Source organism: Aquila chrysaetos, chromosome 2 (genome assembly GCF_900496995.4).
Source record: "Aquila chrysaetos chrysaetos chromosome 2, bAquChr1.4, whole genome shotgun sequence".
NCBI classification, from domain to species: domain Eukaryota; kingdom Metazoa; phylum Chordata; class Aves; order Accipitriformes; family Accipitridae; genus Aquila; species Aquila chrysaetos.
The window spans coordinates 29,479,626-29,501,657 of NC_044005.1; the positions used below are offsets into that span (position 1 = coordinate 29,479,626).

The 22,032-nt window shown below is 40.2% G+C and overlaps 1 protein-coding gene and 1 long non-coding RNA gene across 8 annotated transcripts in view; one reads left to right on the top strand and one right to left on the bottom strand.

Moving 5' to 3' along the window:
* The window catches only part of LOC115333320 (protein only RNase P catalytic subunit), a 53,970-nt gene that overhangs the window by 21,104 nt on the left and 10,834 nt on the right, over positions 1 to 22,032 (bottom strand). For 6 of the 7 annotated variants that reach the window (XM_029996131.2, XM_029996125.2, XM_029996139.2 and 3 more), the window contains exon 5: positions 7,394 to 7,501. In XM_029996131.2, coding sequence (XP_029851991.1) covers positions 7,394 to 7,501 — 108 coding nt within the window. Of the gene's footprint in view, positions 1 to 4,217; positions 5,230 to 7,393; positions 7,502 to 22,032 lie in introns of those variants that run through there. The other variant, XM_029996171.2, reaches the window with a different exon arrangement.
* LOC115333399 lies at positions 16,214 to 18,260 on the top strand. The gene is made up of 3 exons (XR_003920782.2): positions 16,214 to 16,344; positions 16,747 to 16,904; positions 17,678 to 18,260. It is a non-coding gene; the product is annotated as an uncharacterized LOC115333399 (long non-coding RNA).

The window sequence follows — 22,032 nt, forward strand, 5'->3', positions numbered from 1 at the left end:
TCCTTTCTTAAGACCTATCTACCTCCTACTCTCCCCTCTCAGTGCTGCAGAAGCAGCAAAGGATGTTGGAGCATACCCCTATGGAAAGAGCCAAACTTGGTGGCTCAAGGGACGTAGTCAACACATGCATTTCCTTGGTGGAAGCATACATGCCGACCACTTGCAGAAGTACTTCCAGAACCTCTGACACACTGATGTGCAATACACCTTCACTTACTGTGTACTGGTATACCAAGTTGAATGTATTAAATGCCCTTTTATTTCTCTTTTAGACACAAAGGGAAACTGTCAGGTTTCAGAAGAACTGCGAGGAGAGAAGGAAGACTTGCAGGCCAAGCCTTTCCCCTAGGTTTCACAGGCAAATGAGTCTAGTCTCAGTCACCTCTCCTGAGAAGCTTAACAGCCTTACTCTTCTGAATCTGGTGACCAAAATTTTCTAGCCTGATCTATTCCATTTTAAGATGGCCCCAATAGAAGGGGTGAGGGGGAAGATTTCAGCATATCAGTATCAATCTCTCATATGTGGCTTTGGAGAAGAACTTGACTCGTCCACCTGCTGAGATATTCAAGGAACCCCAGAAATTAACTAATGAGAGATGAACACAATGCTGAATGTTCCAGTCACACATCTCTTAACACTAAAAATAGGTGATGTTTCAAGGGTACCCCTTAGTGCTTGAACACCTTTCTCTTCTAAGATCATGTTACAGAGGCTGAAGGTGATTTTCAGTGAAAACACCAAAAATCTTCATCTTTATGATTTGTGCAATGCTTAAAGGAAATGAAAGCACAGGTCTAAAGAATGAAACACATGTTGCAAAGACACAAATCTCTCCAATCTTGAGCAATAGGGCAAATGTTTTGTTATCATGGAAATGCAAACTTGGACTACCGTTAGAAGACAGGGAAAAAAAAAAAGAGATGGAAAAGGCTAGGAGCAAATGAACAAACACACGTCTGACTGCTTTGTTGAGTGGTAAGACAAGAGTTGGTGGGAGGAAGAATTGATGAACTGTCACAGTATGACAAATAAGACCTCTGTTGGATGTATTGATTCTGAACAGAGAATGACTCATGGATCTACTTAATCCTTGCTTCATTTACAGACAGTAAAGTACTTGAACAAATCACAGATGCTGCCAAATGAATCAAAGAAGAAAAAAATTCTTTTCCATGCTGGACTTTTTTTGGGGCAAATTTTTAAATAACTATTTGTTTTGCACGACAGCTCATTAGCAGAGCTCATATTTTGTATCAAGTATCACTGACTCAGTAATTGTGCAGTTGATCTCTCATATGCAAGTTGCACAGTTAAGACAGTCTTCAAGACTGGAAAAAATTACCACATGAAAACCTCAGCATATTAGTACGAGTATTTGTCAACTATATATGTATCCACAGGTGTTAATTTCTTTGTGTGTTGTGGCCTCAAGATAATTTTTAGTAAGCAGGACTCGGGAGAGAAAGTTTTACTATCTTCCCCAAACACTAAAAGCTCCAATACTTTTTTTGTTTCCCCTTTTTTCATCATAGAGGCTTTATAGGCACAAGAGAAGAGATTTCAAAGAAACAAAATTATGCTTCAAAATTGATGTGGGTTACTAACCCAAGAGAATGATGGGTCATAGGTGCCCTGTTTTGGGTTTTTCTTCCCCTCTTTTTTAACTTTAACTTAATTTGAAGCGTTATTTTTACCTTGATATTTGTCTTTCTACTTGGAAAACGAGCCTTGAAAATGTGAATAAAGTGCATACCAAAATGATGGTTCTCAGCTGAATTTATGAAGCATAATTCATCAAGGTTCTTCAATTCTGTGGCCACAGCTGGGTTTTTTTCAAAAATGTAACACAACCATTCACCATTTTTCTGCACACTAGTATCCTACATCCTGGTTTTCTCCCCTATCTTGACGACACTTTGTTCTCACTCCCAGCTTTCCCTTCAAGGCTGCAACCTCCCTCTACCCACTCTTTCCCATACTGCTAAAGTAGGCAGGGAGTCCAGGAATAAATACTACAGAACCACTAGAATAACTAAAACCAGAATATTAGTTTTCAACTTTGAATCCCCTTGATACTATTAATTTAAAAATATTGAACATATGGAAAAACAAAATGCAATAATCTGTTCACACATGATTACTATGCCACTTGCGACCACACAATTCATTTAGTCAAAGAACCCTTCTCCAATTCAGAGAGAAGCCTCCACTCAACAAGTCTGCTGCTTTTCCCCTGCAAGACACAAGCAATAGCTGCAAGGCGTGTCCCCCATCCCCTCTGCCGGTCACAGAGCACCCCCAACTACAGCAGTCAGAGCCTGGCTTTTTGTGGCAGCCGGTGAGGTGCAGGAGGGCATGTCTGGTAGTTTTGCTGGCAGGAGCTGACTGCTGCTGCAGGCGGGAGGTGTGGTAGGGGTGGCATGCCAGCTGCTGCCACCAGACTGGGATGGGATGGGAGTGGAACAGCAAGGATCTGGCTTTGTCAGCTGTTGTACAGGCCTACTGCAATTTACATGGGAATTATATGAACTTATGTAGTCCATTTATAGACATGCTGATTAAGTTTGGGAGCAATTACTTTGAACTATCTGCCAAGAGCAAAAACTATTCCTTTGTGTGTTGTCAGCCTTAAGGAACTCAATCTGGAACTATTTTACCAATCTTTTAGATGCCTGAGTTTGATACAGAGATTAGAGAGGGTAAAGTTAGGGCAGAGCTGACCCCAACTGCCAAACTGTTTGAAGAAGGGAATTGTGAGTTAGCTTTGATCCAACACACACTTGAAATACATATACAGTTACATCTAACACCAGCTGGGTACAGCTAAAAAAGGACCTCATTTACCATATACAAATCTCAATGTAAATTAAAAATAGCATAGTACTCTTTAAATTGCACTTGCTGATCATACTCCCTCACCCCTCTCTCTCTCGCCTCCCCACCCCGGCCCCTCACAGTCTAGGGGCAGCTGGAGCACAGCTCATCATAGTCCCTTCAATCCTCTCCCGCAAGCAAAGCGAGATACTCCAGAGCCCAGATATCCTGCTTGCACTGGGATTGCCCCTCACTTCCAAGGAATACTTCTACAGAAAATTGTGATAAACAGGAAAAAATACATTTAAGAATTATGTAACAGTTTGTGTTTAGTAAGACAACCGGACAACTACTGTGTGGAAATTCCCTCTCTTGACCTTTACAAGGTGAAAGGTGGAGGCAGCAGAGGACAGGGAGTACCAAATGTCATTGTGCTAGCTAAGGATTTATGTAATTAGATACATCTGGAGGAAAGGATTAACTCAACATCATGATACAGCCTGAATCAACTTTGCTAGTTAAACTGCAAGGATATCTCAGTTTATAAACTACCATGTTTGCAGGACAAACAGTGACTGACTCATCAAGGCAAATACGCATCAGGTTCAGCCTTAAACAGCAGCATAATGAAGAAAAAAAATGGAAAAAGACAAGATTGAATGTTTTTAGACTTTATGGGAGTTTGTTTCTATTGTCTGGATTATACAGCAAAAATAATTTCCATTCTATAACACCTTTTAATTTGTAGTCAACTTTAATGTCCAATTTAAAATGCTGCACTAAAGAAGCAAAGGGTTGAAAAGAGGTGCTGGCTAATGTCCAGTGTTGCAGTTTTACAGTCACTGTGTGTGCAGTGCCTTCATATCAGATGATCTCACTCTCAAAAATCTTTGTTCCCACCCTTGTGCTACCTCCTCTTTTTGTCAGTAATTGATGCAGCCACATGGTGATATGTACCAGGAAACTGACCTAGTATAAAACTAACCTGGAAAAAAAAGGGATTGTAATTACAAAACCACAGTTTTATATACTAGAGAAACTGCCACAGAATATTGCTGTAAATCTGCCAAGTCAATAATATTCATGATGATCTGCTAAGTAAGTGCTGACTGTGAGGACTGACGTTCCCTGGGGCTACTGGAAGTCACATATCTAGTTTTCCAGAATGACAGAACACTTTGGGAATTAAATGAGTTAAAATCATTCCTCCAACTTCTACTTTTTTTCCTTCTCATCCCTCAAGGCACTCGTGCCCTGTCCACACAACCCAGCCCCTTCCCAAGATGCCTAAGGAATGCCTAAATGGAATTACAAATGTTAGGATGTTTGAAAAAAGAAAGGAATATTCTATCAATGTTTTCTTATTTTAATCATATGACTAAGAGTTAGCTAGAGTTGGTCTTCAGCAAAACAGTTACAGTTCTTAAAGCTAAATCACAAAGTGGAACAGTATTTTTTGTTAAATTTAAATAAAAACCAGAAAGCATTTAAGTTACCATATTATTGTCACATAAATCTTAAGCCTTCTCCCGTGTTTAACAATGTCCTTTGTTTTGCTATTCTCTCTAAATCACGTACGGGATGTGGTCCAAAAAACCTAACAATTTGCACATAGTAACACTTACAGTGTGTTACAAATGGAGAGCAACAATCTCATTTTCTCTTTTAACCATTGCTGCACACTAACTACACACTGGAACAGAAAAGGTTATACAACAATATTCTGACTGGGTCTAACAGCTGCAGTAATGAACCCTTGAAAAGAGCACAGACTGACTCCTACCTGGAGACTTAAAATAATTTAGCTTTTTGACAAGTAAAACACGGGTTGGGCAGCTTTTAAACACAGGTTCTTGGAAATACTGCTCCTTTATTACCTCTCAAGTCGAACAGAAGAGGTCACTAAAGAGTCACAGCATGCCTCTCTTCAAAATGGGCCAGTCATGCTGTCCTAGCCAGCCAGCTTGACCTCAGTGGCCTTCACTCTTAGCTTTTTCCATCCTTTGTGCTCTGACTCCACCTTCCCTTGCATTTACTTCTCCTCTCCATCCTCTCAGTTATGCACTATGTTTCCCTCTGTACCTTGAAGAGTTTAATAAGGCAGGCTGTGAATACCCCAAGACCTGCCACTCCACATTTTCCATTCAGCTGCCTCTGGCGTGAGGATAGCAGCCTCCAAAAGAGGTTGTTTTGCGGCAAGAGTCAGCCCTCAAAGGACAGACTACAGCATTCAGAGAGGTCAGCATTCACAGATGGGGGACTACTTGGCAGCAACACCAGTAACCAGGAGAGCAACACATGCAGAGATTCCTGCGGCCTTCCCTTCCCTCATCTGGAAGAAAAGTTTGGAGACAGAAGAAAGGATTGCTCTGCTTTGTGGGTTGTTTTCTTTCTTTCTTTCTTTTTTTAGCAGTCTTGGAAAAAAGAGTAAGAAAACAAGAACACACGCTCTTGTCAGAAGTATCCAAAATAAGAACAAAGACACTTCCTGACATGTTACAACACAGGAGTTCAGAGTCATGAAGAAATAAAACAGCATTCGCTAGGGTCTAGCTCGATCTCGCATTTAAACAATGTTTCCAGTTGAAAGAAACTGTAAACTCAATAGTTAATACTATAATCATGTATAAAGACATCTATCATAAAAAGTAATTTAAAAGTACCTCAATGAATAGAGAGGCTTAATACAGGAAAAAGTCTTTAGTAGTTCATGTGTCTAGACGAGTACTTCTTTTGGGCAGTGAAGGAGCTATTTTGTTGCTTAGAGTGCAAACATACATTTCCCATACCCACTATCCAGCCAGTGAATATCTACAGGTATAAGGCAGGAGTAATGGGCATGTCCATCCTATCTCACTGTAGTGACTCCACACTCTCAAAACCAGGATCCAGATAACAGAAGCAGCAAAAGACTAGCTGGTGGAAGCTCCAATGATTAACAATTTTTGTGCATGACAAAATGCAGTAATAAATAACAGCAACATAGTTGGTAGAACAAGTAAATCTTAGCTAAGAGAATCTTATTCTGGAGGTAAGATGGGGTGAGCCCATGTTACTGTTCTGTTGCACAGGAAGGAAAGGCAGATCTTCCTAAAAATCCTCCTCATCTGTAAATATGTGGGATTCAAGAGAGATCTGATCTGTATCTATATGGAACAACCTAAATGGAAAGTTGATGCCTCCATACGGTCCCTCTGGAACTCCCTGGCATCATGGATCCCAAAGTCCTTCCAATACGGCAGAAGCTAAGGAGGAACTCAAAGGCAGTTTATGCTGCTCAGCATGCTAATACCTCCCAGTAAGATTTCTGATCAGAAATCAGCAGTAATTATCCATCAAAACCAGGCTGGCTCTTTGCTCCATTGCCTCCAGCTTTTACAGACCATTCAGGATCCTGTTCAGAGCTCCCACACTGGGACAGGCCCACGCTGAGGAAGGACATGGTTTCTCTTCCCCCTCTTTGGCAGCATAGATCTGTCTTTCTAGATCTTAAAACACTGTGCCACTACATGCTGCCTGGGATTCTTCTCAGATAATCAACACTTCCCCCCCACCCCGATCCCATCCAAACAACTTGTAAACTTCCTTTTCTATTTGCATAGTAAGGAAAGTACCCTCTTCGTGAGCCAGTATCTCATGAAACTTCACTGCTGCTCTCAAACAAACATCTTTCAGCAAGCTTATCTAACCTCCCTACCTCAGCTGCTTTCATTGACATATATGAAAGCATATCCTGCTTCTTAAGAATAGTTTTAAAGTAGTTCTTAGAACAAAAATGTATTTCTTGTAATTACTAGAAGTAAATTACTTCCTTTATTATCAAACTCGTTTATAACTTAGTTTTATTCTCAAGAGCATGAAAACTTAAAATTCTAGCTTTGGAATATATGTGAGCAGCTACTTTGTTACTCCTAATTTAAAGTAAATATTTGATTAACAAAAAAAAGCCCTTAAACCATTTCTTACTGAAATGCTAAAAGGGAGTACCAAGAATTCTCAATAATAGGTATTGGTAAAAACAGCAGGGTTATTCTTCTACAAATCACCAAGTGGAAAGAACTGAAGCCAGTTTGAGCTGCCCTTGTAAGAACAGGACTCAAATGCTTAAGATAATAGGAGTGAAATAAAGTTTAAACTTGTACAGGATGTGGTTTGAACTAAGTAAGGGGTTATTTTAAGAAGAACTCTTACCAGCATAACTACATTAGACTAATTTTTCTATATGGTAGATTTACTCTGTTCCCCAAAATCCCTATTACTATGAAAACATACACACTCACACAGTGTATGCCCTAATAATGTTATTATGGATACCTTAGCTGTAACTATGAGCATTGCATATATGAGGAAATTTCGGTATGATTTTTTTATGGCTAATACAGTCAAATATGCAAGAAGAACCATCTTCCCACTAATAATTTTTAATTTGTGAAGTCTAGATAACTCTTTGAACTTCATTGTAACATGTGCTACAAAAATGTTTGATCAGTTTCTCAAGAGGATAAGTAATAATGAGGCACTCATTCTTTTACAATCAGCACACACAAAATTCTCAATGAATATTTAACCAGCACTTACATTTTCACACTGCATCCTTCTGGGTTTTATGTGGGAAACATTGAGTCCATCAATAACAATATCAAACGGAAGTCGATTTTCCACAAATGTTTGAAAGGCTTCAAATTCCTGAAATAAATAAATAAAAAACAAACACAGGGGAATAATAAGTTGAGTTTAACAGAAAGAGATTTCTTTCACTTTTTATTAAAAAAAAGAAACAAAGCCTAAATGTCTCACTTTTCCTTCGTTGGCTACACTTCACATCTTTACTTGCATACTTCCTAAAACAACCACACCAAAAAAAAAAAAAAAAAAAAAAAAAAAATCTTTAAGCCGTAAGTGTTAGAGTGGATACTTCCAATATAATTTTAAATTACATTACAACTGAAAACCAAAACTTTACAATCATCCAGATTTTCATTGTAATCTGAACTACTGCACACTTACATAAAGATACATGCCATAGTCATTGTTATGCAACAGCTGCAGAAGAAAGCAACTTTACAAACCAGTAGACTGTGACACTACTACTAACTTAACATTTCCAAGTGTAAAATAAGCATCATACTTAGTTTCTCCGTAAGAATTCTGAAATCTCTGAATGCCAGTCAATATTTAAATAAACATACATTTAGAAACACAGCAGTCCATCTGTGAGAAATACACAGCTTTAAGGCTAGCAAAACAATACCAGAAACATAATGCAGTGATTGAGCAAACCAACAGCATCCATCCAGTTTTTCCAACAGAAGGAAAACCACAACTGCTTTAGGCTTGAGACCTCATAGGAGGAGAACAGAATACAAAGCTTTAATAAAATCTTCAGGAATTTCTCCCTTGATTTTTGAGAAAAGATTAGTGTTTTTAGCAGACGCTTGCATAAGATTTCTACTTCCTGCTTCTGACTGGTTTTAATAGGCACAGGAACCCTAAGCCATCCTCATGGGCAGTGACCTGGTTTCATAAATGACCTTTCTAGCAACAATTAAGACTTACTTATCAGTAACAGAGGTTTCACAGTCCAAGGCTATAAATGAACTTTCATAGGAACTCAAAACAATTGCAAATTTCATGCCTTCTGCTCAAAATTCAAGGAGTACTTTTCTAATCTTGCCTTCTCCCATGTAGCCATATGACAACATACAAGTCTAAATAAAAAACATCCCCTCAGCACCCAAACAAAAACCTATACAGCATATACGATTCTTCCTCAGAGAAAGAAATGAAAGAAAGAATTTATTTGCCCAGAAAATACATTGCTGTCAGGCAGTAACAAATGATTACCAACTTGAGTCAGAATGCTTACGACATTATCCTAGGAAAAGGGTTACTTATATTAAGAGTACAAACCAACTAAGTGAGATAAGATGTTAAAATTTCATGCACAATTTCCAAGGGAACAGAGGCATACTGGTCAAAAGCACACTGAAGAGAACACAGACAACTGGGGGCTTAGTCTAGCACCACCAGAATTAATTGCCTTTTATGTGATCTTTCATTTCTCCATGGCTTAAATAAATGTTATTATTGAGAAAGTATAAAAAGCTGGGCAAGAAAACAAAAAGAAATTGTTGGCACTTGTGAAGTGTTTCCCCCTGCCCCAATCTCAATGTATTTTATATAGATGAATAAACATTCTCATTGCCGTCTGACAGGATGGACACAGAAAGGAAGCCACTACCAAAAGCGGTGGTAGGAGCAGGAGGAGAAACAAATGCAAAACCTAACAAGGATTCCTGACTTCTGGGCTTATGCCATCCAGTGGACTTCCCCATGGTTCAAATTCAGATGAATCATCACTGTAATACTGGATGGCTGTCTGAAATGTAGGAAAGATACAGAGAAGGAAAACACATGCAGACCGAATAAAGGTAAAATAGGAAAGCTTTGAGAGAAAGATGAGTGAAAATGGGAAAGACAAAAGAAAGTGGAAGCAGGTGAAAAACACATGGTAAACACTTCAGTAGAGAGTTATTTTCCTAATGCCAACAAATGCCAGTATTATTTCACTTAACATGGTTACAGTCAAGTAGAGATTTTTATAAGGTATAGTGTATACGGAATCTTGTCTTTAAGGCCTCAGTTCAATACAAAACAAACACTTTGTGGAGAATTTTTAAAGTGGTATTTTATTTCAAGTGACAATAGTTATAGAGCACCTCCAGAAGAGGTGGGTTTTCCCCGATGGGCAGAGTAGAGTGTTTTGTCGAGGGAACACTATAGCATGAGTTGGGGGAGCAGCAGGGGAGTTCGGTGGGTCAGCGCTCCACTCTGCCCACTCTTTGCTTGGCTCCCTCTCCATTCCCAGCAGGGCAGATGGAGCAGGAGCTGCCACGAGGGTCCTGCTGAGAGGCACCAGGATATGCTCAGCACCTCTCAGAAGCCAGCTCATGGCTCTCTGGAGTCTATTTTTGGAGCTGGGGAGATGCTGCAGCTTTTTCAGTGTTGTTGCCTTGGCCACTCCACCTTTCCCTGCCATCTCCTCCTGTCCACGTCTCCTACTCCATTCTCAACATGTGCCTGACAGTGTGCCCCTGCCAGCCTCTCAGATCTGCTCAATTGTTTTGCCTCACTACCAGTAAACTGTGCAATACAAGGAGAGATGGTTTGCTGGCACAGGAGACTCTTATCCACACAGGGAGGTGAGGAGTTAATAGCAGAATAAGTACAGAAGACAAATGGCCAAGTTTAATTTATGTCACCAAATACAGAAGACTGCAGTGAAAAGCCTTAGACAGACTAAAAATCCCCAAGGATTGGTTCATTTTCTCCTTGCCATCCATATTTCCCCAGCAACACACAAGAGTGCTCCTTTCCTTTTCCAGAAAAAAAAATACATAAAGAACAATAAAGAAGATCTGGGTCTGCTCCCCTGTGAGAGTTTTTGAGTCGCCATATTTCCCATCCTCTCCAGACACAGGGAAGGAAAAGGGCGAAGCCTGGGAATAATCAGCAGATTACGTCAACCAGACACAGTACAAAGAGTTACTCACACACAGACTGACACTATAAGAGTGTATTGGGTCGGACTGAGATGGAGTTAAATTTCCCCGTAGCAGCCCTCGTAGTGCTGTGCTCTGTACTGGTAGCTAGAAAGCTGTTGATAACACACCAGTGTTTTGGCTACTGCTGAGCAGTGCTCACACAGCATCAAGGCTGTCTCTCCATCACTTCCTCCTGCCCTCACCAGTAGGCTGGGGGTGGGCAAGATCTTGGGAGGGGACGTAGCCAGGACAGCTGACCCAAACTGACCAAAGGGATATTCCATACCATATCACATCTGCTCAGCAATAAAAGCTAAGAGAAAGGAGGAGGAGGCTGGCATTCATTATTACAACGTTTGTCTTCTGGAACAACTGTTCCATGTACCAAAGCCCTACTTCCCAGGAAGTGGCTGGACATCACCTGCTGATGGGAAGTAGAGAACAAATCTTTTGTTCTCCTTTGCTTCTGCACATGTCCTTTGCTTTTGCTTTATTAAACTGCCTTTATCTTGAACCACGAGTTTTTTTCCATCTTATTTTCTCCCCCCTGCCCCCGGCCCTGTCCTGCTGAGGAAGGGAGTGACAGAGCGGTTTTGTGGGCACCTGGTGTCCAGCCAAGGTCAACCCACCACAAAGAGAGAAAATATACAATTTGAAGAATGCTGATCCTTCAAAGATCAGGATTTGTCTGGATTTTATGCACATCTTACAGCCACAGTAATAAGGAGATGATTCACCCACAATTCTCTAAAGATATTTCCTTCACTAGCCAACTGTAAGAAGAAATTGAAGATCTTCGTTATAAGCCATAAATGAAGTAGAGCACAGCTGCAGCTAGGGTACAGCTGATCCAAGAGAAGCCAGACACAATCATCCAGGCAGTACAATGATGACGTGAAGGTTGGTTTAAGCAAAAAGAAGCAAGCTATTCACAGGGACTTCCCCTTCCAAACAGAGAATGCAATGCGTGATCTACATACACCCTGGCATGTGCCGCAGGAACATTTACATGGAAACATCCTGCTGAACATGACAAGGGGCGCTTCTGATGAATCCTTTCAACACACCAATAAGTAGCAAAACATCTCTCTCTCTCTCTCCCCGCCACGCCCCACAAGTAAGAGCACCAAAACAAACACAGCAAACCTTACACTGATTTCTATCTTGTTCTGACCAGGTTCATCTCACAAAGTTTCCAAGGAAAAGTCCATTCTCACAGCCTTGGAAACACTACTCAAACTCGATTCAACAGAGTTGGCAACTGAAGGGACAAAACTTTAAAAACACATTCAGCATTGCTTATTGACATGACCCTCTTAATGCTTGGAAGCCACAGAAAAGTGTTGCAATGCAGCAAGGCTGTTACCTCACTGCAAGACTTCCCACAGCAGCCAGTGCACTGCGTGAACGTGTCTCCCTGCAGCTGGAATATGCGCAATGCAGCAGGGTGCTCACCAGCGGCTCCAGTGATATCCTGTCTCACACCACTTACCAAAAGCAAAGGGAATTTTAAAAAAACCCACCTGATTTCATTCATTGCCTAGCTGGGAAAATAGGGGAATGCCAACTATGCAACCGTGCGTAATGATTCACTGCACCTTCTACTAAGAAAACTTATCTTTGCAAATGAACACCACACTGACTAAATCGATTTGGAAGTAAGAGCCAGCCATAACAAACCCATGATGGAATTTACCTTGATGTGAAGAATTAAAGACATTTAAAATAATTTTTTGTTTAACCACTAGCGTGTGCGTGACTCAATTCCATTCATATCTCGGCAAAAGCACAACACAGTCTCGCATTTTTTGGTACTCCACACCAGCTGAATGACTCATGCGCTATTTCACCATCATTTTATGGTATGCAGTGGTGCTGCCACAGAAAGAGGTGTTTCTACCTTCTCCCCTCCCTCAGCCATTCATTCTTAGCCTTGTCCCCTCTACCCACACACACACGTTTTTTGGCACAAGGAGAATGACTGACATGGATGAAGAACTGAGCCACCATGAACTGAGCCAATTAGCAGTCTTAGCCTGCACCAGGCTGTTCAGGTCAGAGCACGGAGGTTTGTCCTGGCACGAAAATTCAGCCAGGACATGGAACAGGAATGAGACTGGTAGCAAGGGAGACTACTGGGATCACCTTCTCCCACAGGTAGCCCTGACTATGCTAACTTACTGGACTGTGAAACTACATTTTATGGATTTCTCTCTCAACCCGAGGTATTGCAGCAAAACAATAGATAGAGGTTGGTTTTAAAAAACAGAAGTATAGGAATTATTGTTTGAAAGAAAAAAGATTGGGTTTGCTATTTTAAACATTCATTTAAAAATAATTTTTAAAAAAGTGTGACCTCAGACTTCAAAAGTCTGGCTTACACAGCCAATAATATTTGAAATAGCAGTAGTAATAAATCCAAAAATAGGACTTTTCTGTAAAAGTATTAACACTATTTCAACTTCTGTAAATACATTTATAGACGGAAATGTATGTTTTTCTTCCAATACCAGTGCACAAACTCAAAAGCACAACAGAAATGAGGGGAGGAATTCATTATTATTATTTACAGATATACTACGTTAAATATGGTAACATAGAAATAAACATCACAATTGAAGACAAAACAAAGAAAACATAGCTAAACAAGCATGTCCTTTGATAAGAGCAATGAGAGTAATTAAAATTAGTATTTTGAAATAATTTTAACATCTATAACAGATCTAAGTATATGACAAGTTTCAGATCACAGAAAGGTTAGATCACTTGAGCATTTTTCTCAAGTCTAAATAGGAAATATGTTGGCAACTAGAAATAAAATAATGGTATTGCTCAAATTCTGCAACAATCCAAAATGTCTACTGATCTAAATGCCAAACCCCAAAGTAATATAACATACAAAGGAGATAAATGAGCAAATCCATAGAGAACTTTTAAATACAAGAAAAGCTATTAAGTTCATGCCAACACATGAAATTTGAAAAGAAAAGAAAAAAAAAAGAAAAAAGAAAAAACCCTACCAAAACCTATTAAAATCACTGCAGGAAAGGCTGCCTGTCACTTCTTCTAAACAATAAATTTTATGCTCACTCATCAGGAATGGTGGAGAGACACTAAAGTCAAATTAAAAAGTGCAAAACTACGGTATTCAACATATATTGTTTCCAGAAGCATTCACAACAGTTTAAGCTTTGTACAACAGAAAAAGTAGTGCTTCCCCTCTCCATATTAAGTGGCAACATAGTGAAGTGCAAGGAAAGAGCAAAGTCTAATTAACAGAATATTATACTGCACTTAAGTATTATGTAACTCTACCCTAAGTATCAAACGGTGTTTTTCAACACTGTAAGACCAGCTCTTAGAGAAGTGAAAACATTCACTTTCTAACAGTTTCATAAAATAAAAAGTGATGGGGGTTGCTTTCTTTTCAGCAATGTTTCTTGGTATCAGAAGAAAAACACAGGAATGAGATTTAGAGTGTGAGAAATAAAATTCAGCTGTCAAACTGAAATCCAGCCAATTTTTTTTAAGGCGCCTTGTTCAAGCACTCTTAAATCTGTTTGTTGCTATGCCTGAAGGGTTTGAATATTTCCCCCACAGTTTCAAAGCTTGGAAATCCCCTTCAAACCCTTATGAGCAGGAAGGCTTTTCTCAGTATTGTGTATTGGTATCACTATGTACTCTGGATTGCATACAATTTGTTTGCCCTCTGTTACATGCTTCTAAAGTTAACAAATAATCCAGGAGTCAAACTCCTGTGGCTGTAGCTTTCAGAGATACCGTCACAAACAGGAAAGTGCTCGCAGGCGCACTGACAACCTGGCTGAGATGTGCTCTGTGTTGCCTGTTCATAGTCCTCCATCAACAGCAGGCAGTGTTCTCGTGGGACTTGCTCCTGCCTGCCTGTATCAGACAGCAGAGGGTCAGTCACGAGGCCAGTGCAAAACTTGGACCTCAACAATCCAGGCAGCACGCTTCTGAAACGTCCTTCCTGAGCACACTTAACATGGAGGGAGGAACAAGCAGTTTGTGCTGCTGTCCTCAGTGGAAAAATGCCCTCATCTTTCCAAGGCTGCCATCCTAAGTACAAGAGTATAGAAATGGACCATACCAAGCTTTCTTTTAAAACAAACAAACAAAAAAAACTTGCAAAGGCAGAGATATTTTGAATTCACAGTGCTTTCAAAATTGTAAAGGCTATTTTGGAACCTTTTCGTCTTAAGGCAAACCACCTAACAGAATGCTAAACAAGGAAAAGATTGACTTGAATGCTTGAATACAATGTAACAGGCATTACAGAAAGACAGTGGAATAATATAAAAGCAATGAATCATGAACTTGACAGAAAAGACACCGTCCCAAGTAAGTGAGGCAGACTTGCACTTAATTACAGACAGACCGTAATATCCATGTGGAAAAATGCTACATGAATATCAGATAGCTGGATATACCTCCATGCTGCTTTCTCTGCTATGCTGCTACAAATGTTTGAAGCAAAACTGAACAAGGAACTGATCCAGCTGAAAAAACACCCACAAGAAAACAAAACATTATTATCTGGGTTTGTGCCCTGCTTACCATGGAGCTGTGCTCCCTTGTTTCCTGGCTCACTTGCAGGGGCCAAAGGGGGCAGGAATGAACAGCTGGCAAGGTGGTAAGGCTAGTTATGCTAGTTTAAAAATCACACTGCCACCAAATGTGTATGCTAACTAATATTTGCAATCTCAAGAGAAACAGCAACTGTTCTGGGACAGAGAATGGCACCACATGTTCTACCCCTATTTTAATATTTCTAGAAACAATCCAGAGACTTATAAACCTATGCACCCAGCATCTGTACACTGTAATATGGTTGAACCAACCACTAAAAATTGTGCAAACCCTCTGGAATAATATGATCTGGTAGAATTTAATGTGCACACCTTTTGCAAAAGAGTATCTCTAAAAATTCTTTCCTTGTGTCAATGAAAATGTAGGTAAAATAAAACCAGATGGCATTAATTAGATTTTCAAAAAAACCTGACACAAGACTTCATAACAAGCTACTAAAGCACTGAACTAGTTATAGCATTTAAAAAAGGCAGAATAGAAAAAACAAAGGGACATGCTAAAAAATTAGCAGCACCTTTCAAAGTTCTATAGTAATTCCCATATATATGAAATATTTTACAAATATTTAAGAAAGGGAATGGCACAGAAGCAGCCACACCAATGATGAATACAAAACCAAATTAAATTTAGCATCAGAAAGATGAAACAATGCACACTACAGGAAAAAAGTACACTTACATTCTACAGATTTATGGAGGAACTGTATCAACTTAAAGGATCATCATAGTGTAATAAAAACATCTGTTCAAGTTGATGATTTTCTAAAACAGATCTAATTTAGAAAATAAGGTATTGGATAGATAACATGAAACTACTATAACTTCTTAAGCAATTCTAATTATCATAAATTATTATGAAGCCCTATATTAGACAATTCCACACAGGCCTCTGCAGCATCAGAAGAATCTGGTTTTGACCACAGCTGGAGACCAGCTCCTCAACTTTGAAGAATGTTTGGTAATGGACCAAAGTACCAAATGGTAAAGGACCATTCGACAGTGCCTAAGTTCCAAGAGGTAACATTTCAAAGTGTCTTAAATCAACATGTGCGTATGCTAATTTTACTTTAGAAGTATTATCAAAGAACTTAGCAATATTCAGAGACAGAGAACACTTAAAAAAGGATGTTAGTGTATGTAGTCTGCATTACGTAAACATCTCTCAAGATCCTACTTAGTGGAATGCATGAACTGCAAGTGAAGGACCGTGTGTCCAAGAAGTTCCTGATAAAATAATCTCCTTAAAATTAGCTACTCAGATAATTCAGATTAGTTTAATTCTTTAGTTAACAGTTACTGTTCTGACTTCATGTTTATGGTCCTGTCTGCCTCTGTGATCAACTTACAAACAGGAAAAAAGAACAACTTTATCAAGGTATGCCATTCTTAAACCTTGGTGAAATTTTTCAATTTCTTCTATTTCTCTCTCTTTTTTCTTATATGTTCTAGCTAATGTAAGGAAGATATAGATCTGAGAAAAATCACTGCCATCAGCAAACTATGTTTGTATTTTGCTTAGCAAGATCTTCAGATGACCTACAGTGGAAACAAGTTAAGGTTTGCAACTGTATTTTAACCAAACAACTGGTGTTCAAAAAAATAAGATTAGAACCAGATTTTTCTTACTTGATTGCACTAACTGGAATATAAGGAATGTATCATATTAGAAGATTTTCCAAATAGAGAGGTGACAAAGTTGTAGTTTAAAAAGGCTGTGGAGGACAAAGAAACAGGTTTAGACAGTGGATTGGAAGAAAGGAGCATTCTTGTGTTGCAGGGTGGCCTAATTTTGCTGCACCATTTGATGGCAAAGGAGACCAAGTGACCTGAACAAAGTCCCAACTCACTCCTTGCTATACAAATCAAGGAAAGGAAGACTGTGGACCACCCCAGAAGATTTGACCCACCCCCCAAGAAAGATTCTCTAACACTGAGGTAATTGAGGGAAAGAAATATGCGCCAAATTTATGTTTTCATCTAGATCCATTTCTTGCTGCTGAGGAAGCAGCTTAGTCTTTCATCCTCCTGCCAAAAGACTCTCTGTGCTTCTGTTTGATTCCATTATCAGGAGCCTCTGGGGTAAGGGAAGATGCAAAAGAAACCTTAGAAAAATTCCAACTGCCGTTGTCTCTCACCACCTATTTCCCATTCGGTCTCTCCTCTTCCCCTCCTTTTCCTTCCTTCCAGAAGTTCCCTCCCCTCTAGCAGCTCGTATCACAAGAAGAGTGTAATGCCAACCCTGAATTAAATGGAGGCAGGAGGACAGAAAGTAAGCAGGATAAAGGCTGCAGCTTGGGCTGCAGTGCTCTCAGACTCTGTCTGGACACTCTACTTACTGCAATTGTCTCAACACCCACCATAAGCCATTACCCGTCTTTATTCTGTGCTTACTAGACCTACAAGATTCAGTAGTGGATCAGCCTCTGAGGCTAGTGTTCTTTCTAATCCCCAAACTAACCCTAGTTCTAGCCAAAACACTGCAACTGAAGCAAACCCACAGCTAACCCTCAGCCCCACTCACCAGCTCTCCTCCATCCTTGTTGATGTTACAAGACCTAGCGGCAAACCTGGGTCTTAAGGCAATGCAGGATTCTGCTCTACTGAATACTAACTCTATCCTGACTGAGTTCAGTGACCCATATTTAGCAGAGAACTGAAAAAAAAAGCTGTTCAACCCTATCTGCAAATGTTGTGTCTCACCTTTGTAGGTTTCCCCAGACCTATGACTGTACAGGACTCTTCATGATCCAGGAGTCTTCAGGCTTGATATCAGTGTATTTAATTATAATTGCAACACTAACCTTACCCGTATCCACAAGTTAATGACCATATCCTTCCCATAAGTAAAAATTAGCCACAAGGCAACAATGGGCTTAGTTGTCAATCTGCTATTCTACAAAACCTGTAGAATTGAACTGTTCAGCACTGGCCGTCCTATAATCAAACAGCAGTTAGAAGTAAGTTTTTTGATCCATGTTGTTGCAGACTAGATAACACATTTGTCCTTACTGATGCCACCTCTAATCTAATACTCTGGCCTAACCACGGCCATGTTGAATGAGCGCTTCAAGTATTTTAACTCCTAAACATTAACTTTTACCGTAGTCTTATCCATAGCCCAACACCGGCACATACCCAAAAGGCTACCAAGAAGCCCTTCATCTCCACCAGCACTCAATCTTAATGAACTTGTAAGACGCCAACAATAACTCAAGTTCTCCAGCACCTGCTGTCCAAAACACTAATGCCCAAACACCACACTTTCAGGACTTTCTAGATTCAGCAATAACAGGTTCCTCCATCCTTGCTATCCTGAAACCCCAGCCTACCTACAATTCAGTAACTCATACCCATCCAAAAATTAGTCATAACTTGCTCATCTAAGCCAACCTCAGCATTCATCCTATTCTTGGGCCTCCTAGAGGAGAGGAAGGAAAGAAAAAAAAAGAAAAAAAAAAAAGCACAAGCTCAGAAGTCTCTACCGTCTTGAAGCCTCAGCTTAGCCCTAATCCTAAGCCTAACTACAGCTCACCACCCCTATATCCTTCTCAAGAACTAACAGAAAGATTTCAACCCATGCTGGCACCATCAGGATTTTCATCCTGCCAGCACGCTTCTTGCAGAAGCTAGCTCTGAATCCAGGTGCTGTCATTTTAAACCAAACCCTAGCAAAGTGACCCACCCTGCCACAGAAGTGACAAGAGGACTTCCAGTCATTCCCACCTGAGAAGAAACCACAGGAACTGTTTCTGCTCAAAACAGCCCCCATCCCAGTGCAAGGGGCTTTGCAGCATTGAGCAACATGCCAAATTGTTGCACTCCTACTGTAGAGGACAAACACTTAACTGGGAATCTGATCCCTTTGCTGAAATGTGGCACACATCTGGGAGGGAAGGAGGCACATGAACTCACGGGAGAAATTCCACTCAGCCTTCTCCTTCCTTCCATGTTTCCTCCCCTCAGAAAGTTCTTTGCTCCCTGGCAGTGACAGGGAGGAGGTAACATACTTGGGAATAGAGGTAGAGGAGCTAAACAGCACAAATAGCCTGGGCTGTGGCACACACTGTACACATGGTATCAGCTGTTTGCTGGGAAGGGGTTTTCTCCTCTTCAGCCCCTGATCTTCTCAGGAGACAAAGCAGGCCTAACTGAATTAACTAGCCTTCTCTTTCTCCCTGATCTCAGGCAAAGAAGCCATGACACCCATGGGCAAGATGGACAGCCATCATCACGCAGGCATCTCAGGGCAGGTAAGGGTAGCTCACATTCGAAACAGCTCAAGTGCAGGCAATTTAGCTGACTTTGACCACAATTTGAGAGTCAACAAAGCACGTAGAAGAATGAGAAGATCACACTGGAACTTGGGAGTGAAGGCTCTGCCAGATGGGGTTAGGGCAGACTGCATCAGACATAGTTTTCTTAGAGCTTGGAGTACATAAGTTTTTTTGGAAGTAATAAACTACTCTGTTCAGACCAGGACTGACATATACCACACAGGGCTTTAGAGCAAATCATGGAGCTGGGAAACATGCACATGTGGAAGAAGAACCAAAGCTTTATAGAAAAGAAAAGGCATCAATCTAAAAGGAAGAGATAGAGCTTTATTTTCAAGGCTCCTTGGAAACAGCACAACCTCATTCAGTTGCAAAAACAACACTGAGATGAATGGGTCACTTCCTCTTCCTTCTCCAGTCTCTTATATTCTAGAAGAACATGTAAAACCCCTTTACACACTTAGCCCAGACCTAGTGTGGGGACTTTACATGCCCACAAACCCATCTCTTCCTGCCTTCTTGACAGCACATACACATCTCCCATGTGCTTCCTTCCCCCTGCACAACAGTTCTTTCAGGCTTATCAGGGGTATGAAGTATCCAAGAAGGGAATGAAATTACTGCATTTGTGTATTTTAGAGAAACACCTGGGAGCAGCTGCGACATAAAAGTCATCACAGTGAAACTTGATTCTGTCTCTCAGTATATCAATTATATCAACTCAGGCTCAGTGGCATAGCTCCCAATTAAATGTAGCCAGAGTAAACAGGCATCCAACTGAAAACATCATATACACATTGGTACAAAAGGTGACAGTCTTGTTACAACGGTTTCTTTCTACAGCAGCCTGCAAGGTTGCAGCTCACTATATTAGATCATCCTATGACATCCTAATAGACCTTTCAGTAGCTGTGCATGAAGATCTGAGTTGATGCCTGTTTTTAATGCGTAACTGGTATTTCCTTATCACAGATAATCAGTTTTATAGTTCATGCAAGCCATCTTTTCAATATATTTGTAAATAGTGTTTACTACCATTCTGATGTACAAACCTAAGTTGTTTGATTTTCCTTCCTAAAACTAATTACAGAAAAGATTATTTTTTTTTAATCACAGCACAACAGACTACTTTTGGGAGATCCTCAGCAAATCAAATCTTTGCTCCTAATTTTCTACTCCGATCACATTTAATCTTAAGTGAGAGAAATAAAATCAAATAAAGCAATGATGCTGTTGCAAAAGACAAAAGACTATTCCTCAGTGGGGTGAAAAAAAAATAAATTCCAAATGCATTACATATTCAATTTGAAACTTTGTTGGGAAAAAAATGTTTGGAGCTCAAAACAACTCAAACTGTTTCCCTGAATAATCATTTCATTGCAAGAAACACAGATGCACTAAAGAAAACTAGTTAGGAGAAAAGAAGGAATAGAAAGCTAAAAAGTTTTCTATTTGAATTGCGGCTACTACAAAAAAGTGACTGACTGGAAAATGGAAACCCCCCCTCTCAGATGTACTTGCTTACACCCTATTTTCAGCCTCTTCACCTAGTTTCCCCTCTGGAAAACCCTGGCTGCAAGAGAAGTCACACAGTCTGGCATACCTAAAATGGGCAGCATATTTTCATCACCACACGTCTGCTTTCACAGCACAAAGGCAACTAAAAAGTCCCAGATTTATTTCTGGAAACCTCTGACACATCACAACACTGTTTTGCCTCTGTCCCCACATCCATACTCAAAATTCACTGAGGGAGCAGACTTTAAGCTGTATAGCCAACAGTAAACGCACCGGGTTCATCTCCATTTAGCCTCCTGGTGACTGCCTGCCAACAGGGAACTGGAACAAGGTCAGCCTGGAACTAGCAAGTGGGTGGCCCAGAGTGGTAAATGATGGAATTTCAGCTATCACAGAGACTAACAAAATCTACTGACATCAAAACTTACCACAGTGTATTGAGTCTTGTTGCATTAGATGTCAGTCATTTGATCAATCAGGTTCTCAAACAGGGGAGAAACATCATTGCCTCTACTGCTCAGCTTGGGCGTGAACTGGCCTGTTACCCAGAACTACGTTCCTAAATCTCCCCGCCTTCAACTGGTACTGCTAATTTAGCCCTGTGTACTTGACAAATTTGAAATTTTCAAGCCAGCAGTCACCACAGGAAACAGAAATGAAGCTTCACAGACTAGCCAGTTAACTGGTTAAGGAATTAGAAGTTTTGTTGTTGTTGCCTTCTTTAATAAACCAAGCTCAACCATAATTTTCACAAAGGCTTTTAGAGAACATATAAAGTTAGTTGTACAGTGTACAATAAACCACATCCTTTTGTTTATCTTATAATATTATAGAACACCAGCAGCCATTAAAGACTTAAAATTGTGATTGTATTTTTAAGCATAATGTCACTCCCCTGTACAATCTGCAGCTAGATCAGCTGAAAGTCCTGAACTAGGGAGAAAAATCTGTGTGGAAATTAGATGTCTGAACAGGCTTCATGTACTACAAGTACCCCAACACTAACTGTTTCAAGTTTCTACAACTGTTACACACGTGCAAGGTCTGTGTCTGCAGAAAGCCTGAAGAATTAGATCTGGTGTCCTCTTCCATATTTTCAGAACTGGTGCAGAACTGAGGTGCCAGCTGCAGCAAAATGACATCAATACTTACAAAAGCAAAGCAAAACCACCCTGAGATGTCGCGTGGGCTCCATCTAGCGGAGCTCAGCTTCATTCTGTATCACTATTGCTGAACCACTGATCTCCACACAAAATGAGTAAGAAATAGAA